General features: G+C 39.6%; 5 protein-coding genes and 1 long non-coding RNA gene across 12 annotated transcripts; 4 read left to right on the top strand and 2 right to left on the bottom strand.

Annotated features, from left to right (window-relative positions):
- Nucleotides 1-256: 256 nt before the first annotated feature.
- Nucleotides 257-2,014, top strand: LOC124200228 (2-methoxy-6-polyprenyl-1,4-benzoquinol methylase, mitochondrial-like). Its single transcript, XM_046596403.1, has 6 exons — nucleotides 257-851; nucleotides 915-1,021; nucleotides 1,083-1,244; nucleotides 1,527-1,615; nucleotides 1,678-1,789; nucleotides 1,849-2,014. The coding sequence occupies exons 1-6, from the start codon at nucleotides 476-478 to the stop codon at nucleotides 1,948-1,950; spliced, it is 948 nt and encodes a 315-aa protein (XP_046452359.1). The 5' UTR covers nucleotides 257-475; the 3' UTR covers nucleotides 1,951-2,014.
- Nucleotides 2,015-4,366: 2,352 nt separating this feature from the next.
- On the top strand, nucleotides 4,367-6,175 carry LOC124200225 (serine/arginine-rich splicing factor 1-like). The gene is made up of 6 exons (XM_046596394.1): nucleotides 4,367-4,718; nucleotides 4,775-4,879; nucleotides 5,007-5,140; nucleotides 5,202-5,374; nucleotides 5,433-5,475; nucleotides 5,537-6,175. Exons 1-6 carry the CDS (start codon nucleotides 4,549-4,551, stop codon nucleotides 5,698-5,700), a joined length of 789 nt encoding a protein of 262 aa, XP_046452350.1. The 5' UTR covers nucleotides 4,367-4,548; the 3' UTR covers nucleotides 5,701-6,175.
- An 877-nt stretch (nucleotides 6,176-7,052) lies between these two features.
- LOC124200217 (U4/U6 small nuclear ribonucleoprotein Prp3-like) lies at nucleotides 7,053-9,408 on the top strand. Of its 2 annotated transcripts, none has more exons than XM_046596381.1 (3): nucleotides 7,053-7,071; nucleotides 7,234-7,316; nucleotides 7,500-9,408. In XM_046596381.1, exon 3 carries the CDS (start codon nucleotides 7,537-7,539, stop codon nucleotides 9,301-9,303), a length of 1,767 nt encoding a protein of 588 aa, XP_046452337.1. In that variant the 5' UTR covers nucleotides 7,053-7,071; nucleotides 7,234-7,316; nucleotides 7,500-7,536; the 3' UTR covers nucleotides 9,304-9,408. The 2 variants fall into 2 exon arrangements, with proteins under 2 accessions (XP_046452337.1, XP_046452336.1); XM_046596380.1 differs by having other exon boundaries at nucleotides 7,060-7,117.
- LOC124200220 (zinc transporter ZIP3-like) lies at nucleotides 9,321-11,929 on the bottom strand. Its single transcript, XM_046596385.1, has 3 exons — nucleotides 10,705-11,929; nucleotides 9,749-10,619; nucleotides 9,321-9,617 (listed from the first exon to the last, which is right to left on the bottom strand). Exons 1-3 carry the CDS (start codon nucleotides 10,945-10,947, stop codon nucleotides 9,508-9,510), a joined length of 1,224 nt encoding a protein of 407 aa, XP_046452341.1. The 5' UTR covers nucleotides 10,948-11,929; the 3' UTR covers nucleotides 9,321-9,507.
- Nucleotides 11,930-11,948: 19 nt separating this feature from the next.
- Nucleotides 11,949-15,310, top strand: LOC124200230. 3 transcript variants are annotated; one of them, XR_006877197.1, is made up of 5 exons: nucleotides 11,949-12,090; nucleotides 12,169-14,509; nucleotides 14,571-14,732; nucleotides 14,797-14,922; nucleotides 14,991-15,310. It is a non-coding gene; the product is annotated as an uncharacterized LOC124200230 (long non-coding RNA). The 3 variants fall into 3 exon arrangements; XR_006877198.1 differs by having other exon boundaries at nucleotides 12,169-14,446; nucleotides 14,514-14,922; XR_006877196.1 differs by having other exon boundaries at nucleotides 12,169-14,922.
- Nucleotides 15,311-16,327: 1,017 nt separating this feature from the next.
- Nucleotides 16,328-19,720, bottom strand: LOC124200210 (EEF1A lysine methyltransferase 2-like). 4 transcript variants are annotated; one of them, XM_046596370.1, is made up of 10 exons: nucleotides 19,605-19,720; nucleotides 19,414-19,527; nucleotides 19,285-19,340; nucleotides 19,105-19,226; nucleotides 18,899-19,003; nucleotides 18,594-18,822; nucleotides 18,465-18,512; nucleotides 17,688-17,930; nucleotides 16,874-17,624; nucleotides 16,328-16,811 (listed from the first exon to the last, which is right to left on the bottom strand). In XM_046596370.1, the coding sequence occupies exons 2-8, from the start codon at nucleotides 19,482-19,484 to the stop codon at nucleotides 17,902-17,904; spliced, it is 660 nt and encodes a 219-aa protein (XP_046452326.1). In that variant the 5' UTR covers nucleotides 19,485-19,527; nucleotides 19,605-19,720; the 3' UTR covers nucleotides 16,328-16,811; nucleotides 16,874-17,624; nucleotides 17,688-17,901. The 4 variants fall into 4 exon arrangements, with proteins under 4 accessions (XP_046452326.1, XP_046452323.1, XP_046452324.1 ...); XM_046596369.1 differs by lacking the exons at nucleotides 16,328-16,811; nucleotides 16,874-17,624; nucleotides 17,688-17,930 and having other exon boundaries at nucleotides 18,397-18,512; XM_046596367.1 differs by lacking the exons at nucleotides 18,899-19,003; nucleotides 19,105-19,226; nucleotides 19,285-19,340; nucleotides 19,414-19,527; nucleotides 19,605-19,720 and having other exon boundaries at nucleotides 18,324-18,512; nucleotides 18,594-18,695.
- Between the last annotated feature and the right edge of the window lie 106 nt (nucleotides 19,721-19,826).

The following is a 19,826-nucleotide window of genomic DNA, read 5'->3' as shown; positions in this document are numbered from 1 at the left end:
GGAACGGTGTACATTATTGTTTAGTGAATGGCCCTTCGTAGCCATTTAACACGTCCTATCGTCCAATCTGATTCCATTCCTTCGCGAATGAAATCATATCGATAGAAACGTAAACAAATCCGTGTTTTCAAATATCGCCACTAGACGATAAATTGGCTCCCGTGGGTCCACTTAGGGCGGAGCCAAATAAGAGGAAGGGAACCCAAATTGGCTTCCAAAAAAAGCCCAAACCGTTGGGCTTCCTATAATAAAGTAGGCTATGATTCAATCAACTGGTTTAACTGAAATACAGTTTTCTCAGAATTCTTTCGGTTTCTATAATTCTTAGTTTCTGAGTTACTATATATATTCAAAGAGTCTACGTGACATGTACGTGGGATAGTATAGTGCCGTAACTTTTTAACAGCGTGGGTTCTATCGAAAATCAAACCACAGTCAGCAGACACAAGTGTTTGTTTTCAATTATTTGTTGAAAATGTCGTTGTTACAGCTTGTACGACATTCCCCAATCGGTAGCTTAAGTAATTTTCGTAACGTAAATTTTCATAAGGGTTTTTCCAAAAGGCTGCATGTTTCTTCATATAATAAAGCTTCAAATGATCCAAACTTTGAAAATGTAAATAGCAGTACAACTAGCAAAGAAAAAACAGTGGATTTTGGTTTTCAGACAGTTCTTGCTAGTGAGAAGGCAGAAAAAGTTCACAAAGTTTTTGAAAATGTTGCTTCCAAATATGATCTTATGAACGATGTGATGTCAGTAGGCATTCACAGAATATGGAAAGACTACTTTGTCAAAAAAATGTTTCCCCTTCCCCCGGGAACAAGTATTATTGATGTTGCTGGTGGAACTGGTAAATAGCAAACTAATGTACATTTTAAACTAAGTATATTTTCCTACTTAAATTTGATTTCAGGTGATATAGCATTTAGAATGCTGCAGAGTATTGAAAGGCAAAATAAACAGTTTGATGTTAGTGGAACCCAAAAAAACAGCAGCATTCTAATCAGTGATATTAATCAAGTATTTTTTTTTTATTCTTTACATTATATCATTTTAAAACACAATTTGTTAAATATTTCAGGCTATGCTAGATGTCGGAAAAGAAAGAGCGTTAAAAATGAACCTTCAATCGGATATGCTGTCTTGGCTATGCGCCGATGCTCAACAGCTGCCTTTAGCCGACAACTCTTTTGATCTTTATACCATCGCATTTGGAATTCGCAACGTAACAGAAATTTCAAAAGTAATGAATTATAATCTCTCATTTATTGTCAGTTGAAGGCTGTTCTTTCCAGTAGTCTTGAATTTCATAGAGACGGATTTATATATCCGCTTCCACCTTAACCTTTATATAGGATATACTATATATAGTGTCATGATCCTCCCATGCAACATTGTTATGTTGGACGTTATTCTTAATCTAGTAGTTGATTTGGTAATCGGTGGAAATTTTCACAGCATTGTGTTTCTCTCGGAATTGCAGAAAATTGATTTCTGATTATTTATTTAATTTGTTGATTCATAGGCTTTGGACGAAGCTTACCGAGTATTAAGACCTGGAGGAAGATTTTTGTGTTTGGAATTTAGTCATGTGAAGAATCCCCTTCTAAAACAGTAATAGTGTCGTGTTGATATGGCATAATAGAATGCGCTGTTATGATAACTCTCTATCCTAGGGTGTATGACACATATTCCTTCCAAATAATTCCTCCCTTAGGAGAAGTTTTTGCTGGAGATTGGAAATCTTATCAGTACCTCGTCGAAAGCATAAGAAAGTTCCCAACACAAGTAACTATAAATAAATATTTTTGTGAAAAAAAACTTGATTTTCTATTTTCTTCTACTAGGATCGGTTTAAGGAAATGATTGAAGAGGCAGGATTTCGAAGTGTTAAATATGAAAATTTGTCATTTGGTGTAGTTACTATCCACTCTGGATATAAGATTTAAAAGTACCTATTTATCCTGGGTTTAGATTGTATTGAATTTCTAAATAAAGGTGCATTTATTCGTCGAGTGTTAATTTTTTTTGTATTAGCGAAGAAGCCCGCGGTAACATCTGTTGGCGATGATTTCGGGTGGACATGAACACAGAGATTCACAACAGAAAAGTGACCAAGGGTGACAGACTACATCGATAAACCGCACGTTCAATATTATCCTGTTTTACGAGTCTGAAGCATTTTCAATAATGTACTGTGAAATATTGAGGGGTGGGCAGAGCTAGATGGCAAAACAAAAAAAAATATGAGCGATGTGAGGTTGGGGGTGGAGCAAGAGACCAGTAGGGGTTACATCATGGGGATGGATCACTTTTGTGAGTGTAAAACCTTGTAAAATGTGTATTTGTTGAATGATTAGGATCTAGTTGGTTACCCTAACCAGACTTGAAGAGTAAGATTGCCACCTGCCCCAAGTAGAAATAGATGAAATGTCTGGTTTCATGAGTGACGTAAGAACCAAAGTTCCGCCCAACTATGCAATGCCAAGTGGGATTGTACTTTTTGTCAAACTCTTTTTTTATGTATGCAGCAATATCCTATGAGAAAAACGTATTATGAATCAACCAGCGAAAGCAAACAACTTTGTTCCTTTAACACATTGTTTTTAATGTTTGAAATATCCAATTACTCAAGTATTTTGACTGACCTTTTCAATATTGTACTTTTCCAAGGCTTGTGTTGCACAGTCTACTGCATCCTGCTGCATTTCCTCCGACATATCCGCATTTTTAATAACAGCTTTTCGATCGGCCATTCTTTTAAAATTTTGTCAAAACTTCTGCAGGAGGAGATGAAAAGTGGGAATGAATCAGACCTGTTGCGTTATAGGGCCACTTTGAGTGCTAAAATGATGAATAAATCAATACTTGTTTTAAAGGACCAGCCTTAAATCTTTTCTTTTTTTCAAAAAACCTAGAAGTTTCTACTGCACAGACCTCGGCAACAGTAAATCAACTATAGAGTCAAGCACACTCAGAACTGACAACGTTAAATTCAAGATCTTTCTGACCGGCGCAGATCTGCAGACGGTTAAGTTCTTCTTCAATGATATTAACAAAGGCCTGTTACCAGCAACTTACATGAACTCTGATGTTCGTAAGTCAAGTTGTGTCCAAAGCGCCACCAGTGGACTGATTCATTCAAACAACATACTAACATACTATCATGATAATATGGTTACAATTTGGTTAGTAAAATACAAGGTTAACAACATTTGATTTCTCATTTATTTTTCATATTGCATTCATGAGGGAAAAACGTTTTTGACTGAATGAATGTTTTCCGTTAGAGGGCAGTAGTAACCGTAGCAAAAAAATGCGGGACTAAAATTGACAGTCAATTGCCTATCGCACAAATACCTTGCTCCAACGTATTAAGGCTTTAAGTATCGGTAGAAGTAAATGATAGAACCAAGTGATTCTAACGATAGTTACAAAAGGCGCGTTTTTTTTAAACAGGGAAATTATTGAAAGTCTATCAACTATAATTAACAATAATAATTATTCACGTTTCTCCTTGCTAAAATTTTTAATTAAAATGAAATGTGTGACGTCAACATTTATAAGCGTTTCCGTTTGCTGCTGTTAGAATACTTTTTTAAATATCACATTTCCGGGCGGAACGGACAAAACAAAACATTGTGAAATATAATAAGGAACACAAAAGAAGAACATAAATACTTTTTTTGTTATTATTATTTCAAATCTAAGTTGTCTTATCCCTTATGGCACGCTCAACTATTTTTCAGACTTACAATTTTCAGAGCTATTGCTTATGGCAAGCCAACTCAAAATTTCACAGGAAAAAAGGAATAAATGCACCACTGAAAAATTAAAGATAGGTTATTGTTGTAACCAATGCCGGTTTATTTATACCAGTTCTTGAAAGGAGATAACCCCCAGAGCAAATGACCTTGTCACAAAGTTGATCGTTACGTCAATGCGGTTGAAAAGAACTCGACCTTGATGTACGATTTTATACCAGGTATAGATTGCACGCGAACGTCGTTACCAAGAGCCCAACAAAAATGTCGCGCAATAGGCTCTGCATGCAAGGGTCATTCAGTTAATTGCACCAGAACAAAGAAGTACTCAAGATAACAAGCATAATTTTGAGATAACTGAGTTAACCATTAATAGCTGTGGTTCGGTCTTCGGTTTGCGCTTACTAGAGTGCCACCGTGTTCACTTTGAAACCTAATTATTCACAAAGCCACTAATATGAACTTATTTCAACTTAATTTTCATCCGCGATTTATTTGCTAGATTTATAGGCAAACAAAAAAAATTAAAATCACAAAAATAGTAACTATAAAAAAAAGACAAAAAATAAAAATAAAAGCGTTATCAACTTGCTGATCTGGCAATGCTCCATGGCTGACGCCATTACCCGTTCAGAAAAATTTACGGCATTTTTCTGTTTGACAAGGGGCGCCTAACACCCAAGACTACTGTGACGTCTTTTTTCGAAAAAGCAAATTCCGTATTCGAATTCGATTTAACATACACATTTGGCAACTAACCGTAAGTGACAAGAAACAGTCAGTATGTCAAGTTCTCGCAACAATGAAGCCAGAATCTACGTCGGTAACTTGCCACCCGACATTCGCACTAAGGACATTGAAGACTTATTCTACAAATTTGGAAAGATTGCATACATTGATTTAAAGAACCGACGAGGACCTCCTTTTGCTTTTGTTGAATTTGAAGATCCCAGGTATGTTGCATGGTTATATTTGTTTCCTTGTTTAGTTAATTACAAGCACTTTATAGGGATGCTGAGGATGCTGTGCATGCTCGTGATGGCTATGACTATGATGGATATCGTTTGAGAGTGGAATTTCCAAGAGGATCACAGAATTCTGGTGGTGGACACAGGTCAGTTTTTCTATCCTCACATACCATATTTGTAATTTAGTTGTGATTGTTTTATTTTGTTGGTAAAAGAAATTATGACAAACAAGTAAAAATCCTAATTTAATTTTTCATAATATTTATTTTTTAGGGGTAGTGGTGGTCGAAGTGGAGGAAGAGGTGGTGATGGAGGTAGAGGAGGGGGTGATGGTGGGGGTAGCAATGGTGGAGGCAGGAGTCGAGGGCCACCAGCAAGAAGAACAAATTACAGAGTCATTGTAACTGGTGAGTTAAACATTTAGTAAAGTTTTAAACCATCATTTAAAGCCACTTTTGATATTCACAGGTCTTCCTCCTACTGGATCATGGCAAGATTTAAAAGATCACATGAGAGAAGCTGGTGATGTGTGTTATGCTGATACCTATAAAGATGGAACTGGAATGGTTGAATTCCTTCGCTACGAGGATATGAAATACGCCATCAAGAAATTAGATGACTCAAGATTCCGTTCACATGAGGTATATTTTCTACAAATCTTGATAAACAAAGTTTTCAAAATTATTCGTACGTTTACAGGGAGAAGTATCATATGTGCGCGTTAAGGAAGATAGCGGAGACGGTAAGTTATATTTCAATTTTTGTTTAAAGTAAATATTGACCTTGAATTTTTTCTTCTATAGGTCGCAGCGGCGGAACTCGTGATCGATCGCGATCTTATTCTCCAGCCGGTGGTGGCGGCAAAACACGTGGAAGTCGCGGCTCCCCCAGCTATTCCCCCGTTCGTCGTGGTGGTTCATATTCCCGTTCGCGCTCACGCTCACCTCGTTCCAGATCACGATCTTAAAAAAGTTATGGAAACGAGAAAAAGGCAAAACTAAACAAAAAGACAAAAGTTGTGCGATGTGGACAACAAAAAGCTTAAGGATTGGAAGGACTGGAGGAGGAAAGGGGTCTTTGGTATTGTCTCCATGGTTCATACTATATTTTCAAAATTCTTAGATGAATAGCAAATCTTTTAAATTGCAAAAACCAATTTTTTTTTTTTTTACAACAAGCTACATCAAAGATTTCAATTTTTTATGAGAAACTCAAAATATGTTTCTTGGGTTATGATTTTGGCATTTGCAATTATTGCTACTAATCATTCAGTTTCTTCTCGACGTACACGTAATCCTTTTTGGTTTCGAATACCCTCAGAGCTCCCCGATTCCAACCAACTAATTTTTTTTTTTCCGTGAGCAACCTCATCCTTTCCTTTTTCCCCTCCCTCTTGTAATACACAAAATAGCTGTGCGTCGAATAAACATGATTCTCATTTTCTTCCCCTTTCTATTTGTAGCGTACACAGCAAGGTTATTGCTCTCTCTGGATGGGATTGTTGTGGGATTTGGATTGCATTGGATTTGGATTTCATTGGAATGGATTTGGATGGATGCATTGTGGATTGATAGGTGACAGGATCTGGAGGATATGCTGGAAACAGCAACCGCTTCTCCTTTGTCTACAACCGTCGTGGTGAATCGCTGTGGACTTGCCTTGTCAGGACCCGTTTATTTTAAAGAGATCTGTTGGACTCCGGCACTTTGGAATTGAGCCCGACCTAAGACAAGAGTTAACTTAGGATTGCTTACCCTTTGATTTTCAGGCACTTTTTTCATCATCATACAGAGAAAGAAGAAACCGACGGATGACGACAAAATGGAAATAATACATGCCTTGCAAATGGTGATATTTCCTTGGAGTACAAAGAAATTCCTTCGATGTTTACCGATACTTCTGTTTTCGGCACATTGGAAACAGTATTACCATTTTAATGACAATTTTTTTATGTATGATACGATTTAATACAACCAGTGAAATGCTTTTGAAAAAAAAATTATGACCAAAATTATTCTGTTCTCTAGACTAAAACAAAAATTTGATGACGTGTTTAAAATACAAAGTTGCTTTTCGTCTTAAACACAGAAAGAACAATTAAAACAATTCGCATTACGATTACTCACCATAGAAACTTAACGTAGAAACTGTTTCAGAGAAAAAAAATAGGTTTTTGTTTAGTTTTGATTTCTTTCTAAATTTATATCTCCTTGTCCTTGGAACCAAAAATGAGAAACAAAAATGCTTTGAACTTGAGCGCTTGCTTCTTCTTTTTCTTTTTACGAAAGTCCCAGTACTTCCTTAAGATTCCTCTAGATGGCGTCTTCGCGTTGCTTGGGTAACCAAAAACGTATAAAAACGTACAAATTTTCCCCCAAAATAGTGTAATTACACATTCACTTTGAGCATACTCAAAAAAACATATAGTTTGAAATTATATATTTGTACAGCGTTTTGAGTTTATCATCTGAATTTCTACGATTTTTCTGTGCATCAATAGGCTCTTATCGGTTGTTAACCGGTCTCTAAACAGAGCAAGTTTAGACCTGCAGTTACGAACTACAGTGGAAGATTGAAGCATTGGTAAGAATAATTTTGTTTTTTCTTCAATAAACCGATGATTTTATTTCACAATACATTCGTCATTTGTCATAGATTAAACATTGTTAGAAGATATTTTCAGTACGTTGAAAATTGTCACTATAATAACATTGTAGCAGAATGTTTCTCTTCAGTAAACAACAACTTTTCTTTCTTTTTTTTTAGGCATCTGTGATATAGGTTTTTTGGGGTATTTCCAATCATGGCTACTACAAGCATAAAAAGACCTAAAGAAGAAGATTCACTCGATGGACCTGGTCGAGAAGCAAAAAAGTTAAAATCACGATTCCAGGATGACAGCAATGGAGATGGAAAGAGTGACCAGGATACTACTGAACAACTCTCTTCTTCTCAGATTAGAGAAATGATGATGAATGCTCAAAAGATGATTGAGGAAAGGAAACGATCTCTCAATCAACCGCCAGCTCTTCTCAAGACTACCCCAGTGCTCTCATCACTTCCAACACCTGTAGCTCCTAAAGCCGTTCCCCCATCTTCAATGGATGAGCGTGCCAGAAAGATTGCTGAACTACAGGCTCAAATTCAGTCAAAACTAGCCACCTCCACTTTAGCCACATTGAACTTGAGTCTTCCTAAAACAGCCAGTGTCCCTGCATCAACAGGGGAAGGGTCTAATAATGAGCCGAAACCTGGCCCACTTATTCTCAACGCTGATGGAAGGACAGTTGATGCGACTGGTAAAGAGATTGCCTTGGCCCAATACACACCAACTCTCAAGGCAAACATTCGTGCCAAAAAACGCGAGGTGCTCAAGACTCACATGGGCAAAGGATCTCAACAACAAAGCGAGGAAGCGGGAAATTTGACGGAAAGTCGCTTCTTCGATCCACGTGTTGCAGCCAAATCCTCCGTGAGAACACGCAGAACCTTCCACTTTCACGAGCAGGGCAAATTTCAGCAAGTGGCATCTCGAATGCGAATGAAGGCTCAGTTAGACAAATTGCAAAGCGAAATCTCTCAAATTGCCCGTAAGACTGGCATCAATTCAGTCACTGCACTTGCTCTAGTTGCCCCACGAGTTGGCGATCGTCAGGAGGAGGAGGACATTGATTTGGAATGGTGGGACTCGGTCATCTTGCAAACACGAAGCTACGAAGGCGAAGACGGACAGCCCAATTTACGCCAGGAGACGATTACCAATTTAATCGAACATCCCATCCAAATGCGTGCTCCCACCGACCCGCTGGCCTTGCCCTATTTGCCCGTCTTTCTCACCGAGAAAGAGCGCAAGAAGTTGCGCCGCACCACTCGACGTGAAAATTGGAAGGAGAAACAAGAAAATATCCGTTTGGGACTGGAACCGCCACCTCAAGCAAAAGTTCGAATTTCTAATTTGATGCGCGTGTTGGGCAACGAAGCCATCCAGGATCCAACCAAAATTGAAGCTCACGTCCGCGAGCAAATGGCCAAACGACTTCAAAATCACCAGGAGGCAAATGCCTCTCGAAAGTTGACGGCTGACCAGCGACGCGAAAAGAAGGAGAAAAAGCTCCAAGAAGACACGACAACGAGCGGTGTGCATGTGGCGATTTACCGGATCAAGGATTTGTCCAATTTATCCAAGAAATTCAAAATCGAGACCAATGCCAAGCAGCTTTACATGACGGGATGCGCAGTCATTTTCAAGGACGTTAACGTCGTTATAGTCGAAGGAGGCCCTAAACAGCAGAAGAAGTACAAACGCTTGATGCTCAATCGCATTCGGTGGGAAGAGGACGCCGTCAAGGTTAGCAAACACGACACTGGTTCATCCTCCCAGCCCGAAACGCGGAATTCCTGCCAGCTCGTTTGGGAAGGCACGACCAAACAACGCAATTTTGGTGACCTCATCTTCAAACTTTGCCCATCGGAGGTTGTGGCTCGAGAACATTTTCGCAAACACGGCGTCGAACACTACTGGGACCTGTCTTATTCCACAGCAGTGCTGGAAGAAACTGAAGAAAAGTGATCGGTTTCATTCTGCCATCAACTTTAACTCTTTATTTTTTTCTTTTCATTTTTGAACCAAACGTTCATCTTTGAATATTACCATCAATAAAAAGATTTGTCTTTATTTCTTTTTTTTTTCTTTTTTTGTGTACAAAAACGGGGAATGTTATACAGGTCTTCGCAGGAACATGACAGAATATATCCTTTGACGCTGGGCAGCTTTTCAGGCACTCGGTGAATAGAAGGTGTAACGTGGTGTCGTGACGGGTTGCAAAACAAACGATAATCCGACAGTTGTTTGTGTTTGGTGATCTGTTGTTGGTTCTCCGTGACCTATGACGCAGCATAAGGAAAAAGGTGGTATTTATTAGACTAGTTCGTGATTGTCATTTCTAACAGATTTTTTAATAGTTTCCTTTTCAGCGAAATTGAATTTAGAATTTTTTTAAAAGGAGGAAACTAACCGCCCAAGGCTTCAAGTGATGACAGGAGGACAAAGCCGACGAAAACGGATAAAAGCTTAATTAATCCATTGCCGGATTTCCTTCGCTCGCGTTCCAACACTTCGAGAAATGTGACGTAAAGGAGAGTTCCGGCTGCGACTCCTTGAAGGATGCCGATGGTTAACGTGTGAGACGGCGTAGGATCTTGAAAATATTCCGTGACGAATATTCCAATGGCCACTCCGATAGGAGTGATAAGACCCAGTGTGACCATGTAGGCAATGTAAATGCCTACACGAATGTGGGAGGCCAACATCTCCATCCCGATACAAAACATGATTGCCAGCTCGTGAACTGTAACGGCTGCAAATAGGAACCAAATGTCCTTCAGAGTTGGCTGCAATCCTATCGCCATTCCTTCGAAAATAGAATGGAACGACAGTGCAAAGACCAACAGGAAGCCGCGTATCGCTGCCGCGACAGATCGTTCTTCCAGGTCCGACAGTATGGGTGGAGGCCCATGGCTATGCCCATGATGGTTGTGTCCATGATGGCTGGAATCGTCGGAATCGTTGTCAGTTCCTTCCTCAGTCACGCGTTTAGTGCCTATGTCCTCTTTAGGCACTGTTATAATCGTCAGCTTGTGGCGATCATCTTCCGAGTCAGATGTGACCATTTTAACAGGACTTTGGCCATTGACCGTAGGAGATCCTGCAGCATTTGTTTTCTTCTTTTTCTTCTTCTTTTCGCCATGACCCATCAACAGTTCTCCGAGTTCTTCAAATAGGTAAACGGCAAAGAAACCCAATACGACGATGCCTTCCGAGAATGGGAATTGTTCCAGAGCCGGATACTGACCCGATTTAATCACCTTGTCGAACGAATCTCGAACCTGAAACATGTTACGTAATATCGATAAGTTATCAGACAATTTTTCAGACATCTTGACACTAAACAATTGTTTTATTTGATATTACCTCTGGAATCATGTGAATGAAGCAGGTGGAAAGTAGCAGTCCGGCGCCAAAGCACAAAAAGACAGACATGAACAAATCCACTCGTTTTCGTCGTTTGTTGATTGTTTGCTTTTCAGCAGCTTTAAGGTCTCCACGTTGGCTCCACTTGTCGAGTTTTTGATACACTTTTAAAGGTAACAATCCCGCTCCGAGTCTCAGCACTGCGAGCAGGATCGCAGCACAAATTTTGCTGACCAACATCATTTCTGTTTCGGTGAATGAGACGGCAGATTTTTATTTAGTGTGACGTCAATGTGAGAAGCTGTCACACAACCAACGTGGCCGAAAGTATTCGGCACACAGCGCCTTGACTGCGTCTCGACAGTCGAGAAAACTTGTTTGATCAACAAATTGTCTTGTTGTGGGTGGGCGTTTCACTGTGCGGATTCTGATTTAAATAAATTAGCTGCTGACGACGAGGAACTGCTGGCGGATTGGCGATGGCAATTATGGAATAAGGTAATGATCCAACGGTTGCTCAACAACAGATTCATGACCTAAAGTATACTACGCCAAGTCACTACTTCTCCACGTGTGCTTGCGATAAAAGATTCGACAAAACACAGACTCAAACAAACAAGCTACCGTCTGCTCCTTGGTCGTAATTTTTTCGGTTAGCGACAGACACCTGTTGATTGCTGCGGAACGCGAGCGAGTCGATCCGCTCGTTCGCTCGGAATGTTTTCGTCTGACTAGCGAGGCCGACAAGACACAACACCCAACTCTCTCTATGCCCCTCCTTCCTTTTTCTTGAGTGTTTTATGTTTCACCCCCAAACGAACCAACAAAAGCGCTTCACCACGATTTTCTCTTTTCCTTGTGTTTCCTCCATTTATTTTGTGTAGGCTTTTTCTGGTCTCCAAGGTTTCTTTAACGACGCTCTCTCTTTCTTTTTCCTTTGAAGGAGAGACTTTGTACCCTTCGGTTATCACAAAAGATGACCAGAGAATTGAGGAAGAGTGGTTAGCCGCTAGATGAAGAAGAGAAAAAGTACCAATGTTGTTTATTTTAACTGAATGCCGCGTGACTCGTCCCTGGTAACCACGGCTCCTCTCGGTTCAATATCTCATCATGATTATGCACACACGTACGCACTTTTCCCAACTGGGAGCAAACTGTGTTGGTAAAGCCAGAAGGTTTCAGCCAGCCGTTTGTTGATGTCTGGTCCCGGATCTGGATGGTGTTGCAATATCCCTGCGCTAAACTGCCAACAGTCAGCAAAATTTGATTTATTAGGAAACGCGTGGCTTTGACATTTTCACATTCAAATGCGTTTGCCTGTTGAAAAGCGTGTATTTATATAGGAAACGTTCTACTCACGTCCTTTTGTTACTTATTGAAATAATCGTACGTCCGTGTTTTTTTTATATTATACAACTTCCGAGCGGATGTGAACGGCGCTTCGACCCATTTTACTCTTTGTAGGAAACAGCTAGTAACACGCCCATGATTCGTGATTTGTTTTTTCAACTGCAAACAACAGCCAACGTACCCTCCGCTTTCCTTATACTATGCCCGGCAGCAAACTAACTTATACAGTAAACAAATATCGAGATTACCTACATCTTTATCTAACATTTTTAGTTTAGTGAACCTTAACCTCAACTATTTATCGCTCATAGGGGAAACACATGAGAGATAACACCAATTTTCAGTTAAAAAATTTCTTAGAAGTTATTTCTCAGCAACTCGGTTGAACATCACTATATGGTCCATTCATTTGAAAGACGCGAGATTATAACCAACCCGCGAAATTTAAATAAAAAATCTATCAGGGAAAAACCCAGAATTTCGCTCAAGGATAGAGAAGGAAGAATATAAAGATAAAATCTATGATTGCATTATCTTTATAATACCTCATGTTTTCTTTCCTGCATGTTCGAAAATGTGTCGCGACCTTATGCTGGTATCCCCACAAGCACTTTTCAATATAATAAGCTTACACAAACACAATGAGCAAGTAGTTGTGTATAAGGACGACTTTTGTAAGCAATGTCGGACAGTTTCAAATTGTTTGCAGATCCTTGTTTTAGGGGAAACACACTCCATGGAATTCCTACGGGCTTATTTCAAATTTTCGTCGGCCAAATGATTGGCAGACTTGGCGTACGTGATGTCTGATAAAAGTCTACCTGGCGCATTCATCATGGGATTAAAAGGATTTTTCGGTTGTACACTTGTACTCTTATGCTAACGGCAATTCAATCTTGCGCAATCTCACATAGGTGGCGCATAACTGTACTTCACTGTTTGTCGCATATTTAAAAATCTCGAAATGTTTCGAAACTTTTACTTTCCGTTAGTAATCAAATAAAATTGTACCTTATTTTCACCTGCCCGATAAAGTGTTCCCCGAGAGAAACTAAGCGATGTCACGAAGCATAGAAAATATCGTCTCACTTTCTAAATTCATTGATAATAAAATTAAGCAGAGAAATGAGCCATGACACAGCAAGAAAAAGAGAGATTTTGGGAGCAACAACCTCTTCAACATTATAGCCACGACGGTGCAAAATTTACCTAGTCGTTGCCAAATATTGTTTCGTCGGGGAAAACAACCATATGGGGCATGGGGTACAATTGATTGCTAGTCCTTTTAGGGGCTAGGGGATTCCCTTTTCCAACTTATGCGCTGCACCTACATGGAAAAATTCTGCATTAACAAGCAAGCAGGATGCATATTGTTGTATGGGGAAAGTCTTACTGAAAACTTCTAACGCGGTAAGCGCAAGAAATCCCGCTAAAATGGCAAACAGCTTCTCTAGACCGTTTCCTGGTTTATGGCGTTCACGTTCCAGGATTTCGAAGAACGTGACGTAGAGGAGAGTTCCAGCCGCGACACCTTGCAGAATGGCGATTACTAGCAAATGAGTTGCCGATGGATCGTGGACGTACTCTGTGACGAGGATCCCGACCCCAACACCCACCGACGTGATTAATCCCAACTCTACCATGTAAATGACGTAGAGGAGAACGCGGAGTTTGGACGCCAGCATCTCCATCCCGATGCAGAACATGATGGCAAGTTCGTGAACGATGACGGCGGTGAAAAGAAACCAGACGTCGCTCTGGGTTGGTTGTAAACCGATGGCCATTCCTTCAAAAATCGAATGAAATGACAGGGCGGCCACTAGGAGGAATCCGCGGATCGCCGCAGTGACGGATTTCTGCTCTTCGGCGGATAATGCCAAGCCATGAGCGTGTTCTTCGGGAGATTGGTTTCCGTGGCTGTGGTAATTTGGAAGTCCGTTATTACCGTCCTCTGTCCTCAGTAATGGTTGTGTTTTGTTCGGTTCTGATGTGTTGCAAGGAGTTGTCCTCAAATTCAGCGGGTAGTTTTCGACATCATTTTGCTTCATCAATCGTTCGGCCAGCACTTCGAGAAAATAAACGATGAAAAATCCTGTGCAGACAGCGATTTCGGCAATGGGGTACCGTTCCAATGCGGACCATTCACCAACCTTGGACGCTTCTAAAAATGACGTCCTCACCTAATCCAGGAAATCTATTGTTTCATTATATTAATGGTTTGAATTCAAGGTCTGAAATACCTCAGGGAGCATATGGATGAAACAAGTCGATAAGAGAAGTCCGGCACCGAAGCAAAGGAACATTGATAAAATCAACTCAACTCGACCTCGTCGTCGGATTCCACTTTGTCCTTCGCTGAGACATTTCTCTAATTTTCCGTGAACTTTAAGAGGTAGCAATCCGGCGAAAAGTCTTATCACAGCCAGTAACACGGCTGAGCATATTTTATCAACAAGTAGCATTATTACTCACCGCAACACCGTCCAAACTATAAAGTCTATCTATTTATCAAATAGAATTCAAGGAGAAAATAACTTGCTTTTATTGGGATCGTCTACTGGATGAGTAGTATACTTTCCCGTAACTAATCTGACGCCAAAGAGTAAACAGTAAATTTTTACCTTAAAAATTCGTTGAAGCGTCGCAAGCAAAATCATCATGACGACGTTTTCAAATGGGTATTTTCCAGTTCGACGTTTGGGTACCAGCTTAGCCGCTAACTAGAATTCACTTTTGTTTCAGTCTCAATTCATACCCGCCACAGTATATACTTAAAAGTGCTGACTGAAAAGCTGCAATCAAAGATGAAGAAATCGTTTCTATTTGTTGTTTTCTCCGTGGCCTTAGTTGTCGCATGGGTTGAAGCAGGTAATTTTGCAAGTGTTATTCAAAACCTAGTTATAAACAAATTTAAACTTCTCTTTTCCGCATTTCAGATACGGAGAAATCCAATCAGACTCATCCGCTAATTATGGGACCGCATTGCCATATTCAACCGGGCGTGGACCAATCCAATTGTTACTGGAAAGGTTCATCGCCATTCTGTGTAAGCGGTGATGCATGTCCGTACGGATTTTCTTTGATATGCAAACACGCCTGTGGAGACGGGAAATGTTGTTGGACGGGCAACAAGTCCTTGTGCTGCCCAATACCAGGGGAATCCATCTAAAAATAGTCCATTCAAGGTTTTAACCGTTATTCAAAGTATTCTTTTATTACAAACGACGGACACCTTTTGAAATACAACTGATATCAATTATCAAATCACTCTTATATGTGTTTGCTACACTTCGCAACTGCGTAGTACGCAAAAGTTTTCTTAAAAATACAGGACGTGATCGCGATAAACTTTCATGGTCTTCTGTCGTATTACGACTATGCGTTTTGTTTTTAATTAACATTTACAAATATAAACCAGGATAGAGATTGTCTTAATCCCACAAAACTGGATTTAATCTAGACGAGGCTTATTAGCAACGCGGAGGTTATGACCGGTATATTAACACAAGATCAATTTTCCTCAATACCAGTACATAACCAGTTTTAATTTAATCACTATATTAATAAGCCAGGTGCCATCTCATCATGTGACGAAAATTATTGTGTCATCTTTTGAAATGTAGGTTATATACGCTTAGAGATCAAATAAGAAACGTTCAGTCTAAATTCATACCCTGAAGGTGTTTGTTTGGCCTTTTCCGATCGAGTTGAAAATGCAAAAATCTGTTTTGTTTGTTTTCTCTGTTCTCTTAGTTCTATCATGGGTTCAAGCAGGTATTTTAGCACATTATTTATTGCATTGAGTTGAAGGAATTCAAAAATTGAATTCGCGATTTTATTCAGATCTAGCGAAATCTGACGCACAATTTAAGGGACTGCATTGTCATATAAAAGACGACGTGGACAGATCGAATTGCTACTGGAAAGGAACATCGCCAATTTGTTCGACAAGCAACGAATGTCCAACCGGATTTAATTTGGTATGCAAAGACGGTTGTGGAGACGGAAAATGTTGCGTGACCGGCGTAAAAGCCTTGTGTTGTCCTATTCCTAAAGCAGCAACACCATAGAAACCCGTTCACAACTGATACAAATAATTGAATGACAACAATGAGTGTAGATCATATTGAATGCGTAACTGTTTGTGCGTATAATTGTATACCCTTTTTCTGAATACATCCCATTTTGAATTAGAAATATTTTGAAGTTGTGTTATCAATTATTCTCTTTGGCGCTTCTCTTTTTATCAGAAAACAATGAACTGTACTCTATATTATTATGCTGCTAAACACAAAGTTTATATTTGGGCACCAATAAAATTCAATTGAAACTTTACAGACATTACGCTTCGATGAAAATTGATAACTGAAAGTCACCAATCACGTATTTCACAGAATTGGAAGTCCGATTCTTTCGGCGCATCTTATTTCGCTCTATACGAGATCAGAAAAATTTGCAATTGCGGATTGAATTCACATCGAAGGACAATTTTGATTATGTAGGATTAAACATTTCTAATTGAAAGTAATAAGGATTGTTTGATAATAAGCAAACCATTTTCCGTTCTCGACGGTTACCGTGCATTTGGAAGAAGGTTGACTAAGCTAGCGTAACATTAAGAAAAGCTAAAGTGGCGTTAAGAATATCTGGTAGATCCAACGTTGTTTCTTCAAACGGTTCGACAGACGACTGATTCATTGCAACGTAATCAACTGGAGGATATGGCGTGGTGCTCGTAGTAGTCTCATGTTGTCCAGCTACATTTACAAAATTCAAGTTGATGAAAGTTTGTGCTGTTAAGGTAATGATTAAAACTTACTAAACGTTTCCATGGTAGTAAGTAGGAAAAATCCGATGGCGATGGCTGCTAACTTAACAAGTCCGTTTCCTGGTTTATGGCGTTCACGTTCCAGCACTTCAAGGAACGTTACGTAGAGAAGAGTTCCAGTAGCAATACCTTGCAGAATGGCGATTACTAGCAAATGGGTAGCCGAAGGATCGTGGACGTACTCTGTGACGAGAATCCCGACGCCAACACCCACCGAAGTGATTAATCCCAACTCTACCATGTAAATGACGTAGAGGAGAACGCGGAGTTTAGACGCCAGCATCTCCATCCCGATGCAGAACATGATGGCAAGTTCGTGAACGATGACGGCAGTGAAAAGAAACCAGACGTCGCTCTGGGTTGGTTGTAAACCGATGGCCATTCCTTCAAAAATCGAATGAAATGACAGGGCGGCTACTAGCAGGAATCCGCGGATCGCCGCAGTGACGGATTTCTGCTCTTCGGCGGATAATGCCGGTCCATGTGAATGAGCATGGTCTCCGTGACTGTGATGAATGCTACTTCTTCTACCGCCATCCAGGCCGAGTAACGACTGAGATTTGGCTGGGACCATTTCATGGCCCGTTTCTTCAGGTGGATCATGTTTGATCAGTTTTTCCCCTAGCTCTTCTAGTAGATAAACCGCAAAGAAACCTATGCAGATGACAATTTCGGCAAAAGGAAATTGTTCCAATATTGGCCAATTACCAACCTTTGATGCCTGAACGAACGACACCCTTACCTAAATCAGGAATTAATGTGTCATTTGTTTTCTGCTTTTGCTGAAATTGAAGAACTAAAATACCTCTGGGACCATGTGAACGAAGCAGGTGGATAAGAGCAGTCCAGCACCAAAGCAAAGGAACATGGACAGAAACATTTCTACGCGATCCCTTCGTCGACTTCCATTTTGCCCTTCACCGCGGCGACTCCACTTCTCCAGTTTTCGGTGGACTTTTAGTGGTAGCAGTCCAGCAAAAAGTCTGAATACAGCCAGAAGGACGGCTGAGCATATTTTACTAACCAGCAGCATTTTCACCTGAGACAACTAAAGAAATAAAACAGAGAAATTTAGAAGCGTTCAATCAAGAGGTTATTGTAAACGTTTTTCTTGCTAGACGGACATAGATGTCCTAGATGTCCAATGTTTTCCGACGTTATTATGTCGATTTATCCCCTTCTGGCAGCAATTCGTATCTCTCTGAGGGCTTCCAGAAATGTCTATCTGTTTCTGCTTTAGCTGTTAAGAATAATTGCTAGCTAGAATTCCCCTCTAACCTATTTCACGACTTGCTCTCAAAAGAACTGCATTCTTAACGAAGCTAACACAATATAGATAACTTTAGGGAAGGCCAACTATGGGCTACGTGACTACCGACTAGTATAGGATCCGTGAGCACGAGTGAAATATCGTTTTCATAATTGATCACGTATATCTCACCTTTTCTCTGTTGATTGCCTTTTAAGTGGCGCAAGTTCTACGCTTTAAGCAGAAAAGTTTCAAAACAAATTAATTGCTTTCGACTTTTGTATTAAACCTTCTTTCGGAAGACGACAACGCTAACCTTGTTACCTTGCGTACCTCCAAACTGCAGTGAAGGAGTTGGTAGAACTTCCGTGCGACTATAGTCTGAAAAATTAAGGAAGCAATAAGTAATGCATCAACATAAATTCGAAGGAAACAATCGAAAGTTCAAAATCAATTCAGTACGTGTTGCCATGTGATGCACAATCTCCTCGCTCGTCCAATTGCAAGTAGTTATGAGAAAGAGTCCGTTTTCCTTTAACAGACTGCATGTAGTTTTGAGGTAGCGCTCACGGATCGCTGAGCCGAAGTCTTCCATCAGTGAAATGGCATCAAACGTCCCTTTATCCAGCAGTAAATCATATTTCATGTGGTCCTGAGGATCAGCCAAATCATCGCTAAGCACATCCATGGTCTGAATCGTGAATGTGGGATTTTAAAATTATTCTTCAAAAAAATCAAGTATATTAATCATAAAACTATTTAACAACCTTATAATAAATTTTTGCTTGACGACTGTCTGCAATGGCTCTGGCTAAGACGACAGCCGATTCCGAGTAATCGACCCCAACGAGATTATGGAATCCTTTTTGAGCCTGCACATTGCACAATAGTTACATTTTATTGCTGAGACAACTTCCACAAGCAGTTTTTTTTTAAAATATTGCTAGGCTAAGACAACAAGTAAAGTAGTTACCAATTGAATAAGAAGTACACCATTACCACAGCCAAGATCTAGAATGCTCATATTTTTTTCGAACTTGTCTGCAACCCATTTTACAATTGTATCCATGATTCTTTTTCCAAACCATATTTCTCCTAATAAAACATTATTGATGGTAAGTTTATAGATGAAGAATCATTATTTAATATTCACCGATATCCCCATGATCTTTGAAGTTTTCAAGCTCTGTTATGTACTGCTGGTCCCAACTGAAATATTTTACAATAACAGCTTGTTAGTGAAGGGAAATGGCTGAGTTTAAATAGCACTTTGAAGACCCACAAATTCTTGGTTCCAAGTATTGATGATGGGACATCATTATCACTTTCTTCATCTGATTTGTCTGATTCCATAGTAAATCCAAGGGACACAAAATTTAAAAGATCTTCTTGTGTGCTGTTTATAAGGATACATTTATTAGAAATTTAGTAAGCAAATAAAAATCATTACAGAGGTTTAACTTTTCGACTTACCGTGGTTCTTTTACTATTATTAATTATAAACGAGAGGGAAGAAGATGTGAATTTCAAAATTTGTCTCCTCTCCCCTCGTGCATATTGTTGTGACGTCAAAAAGCAACCTAATTCAAATTATTCTCCTTAGATGGCTTCACTCTCTGAAAAAGAATAATTTTAAAAAAGAATAAACCTTAACAAAAAAATTTAAATAATAATTGAGATTAATAATAAAAAATA

This window comes from Daphnia pulex, chromosome 8 (genome assembly GCF_021134715.1).
Source record: "Daphnia pulex isolate KAP4 chromosome 8, ASM2113471v1".
Taxonomy (NCBI): Eukaryota; Metazoa; Arthropoda; class Branchiopoda; order Diplostraca; family Daphniidae; genus Daphnia; species Daphnia pulex.
The sequence above is the reverse complement of the archived record's forward strand: the minus strand, read 5'-3'. Positions and strand labels throughout refer to the sequence as shown.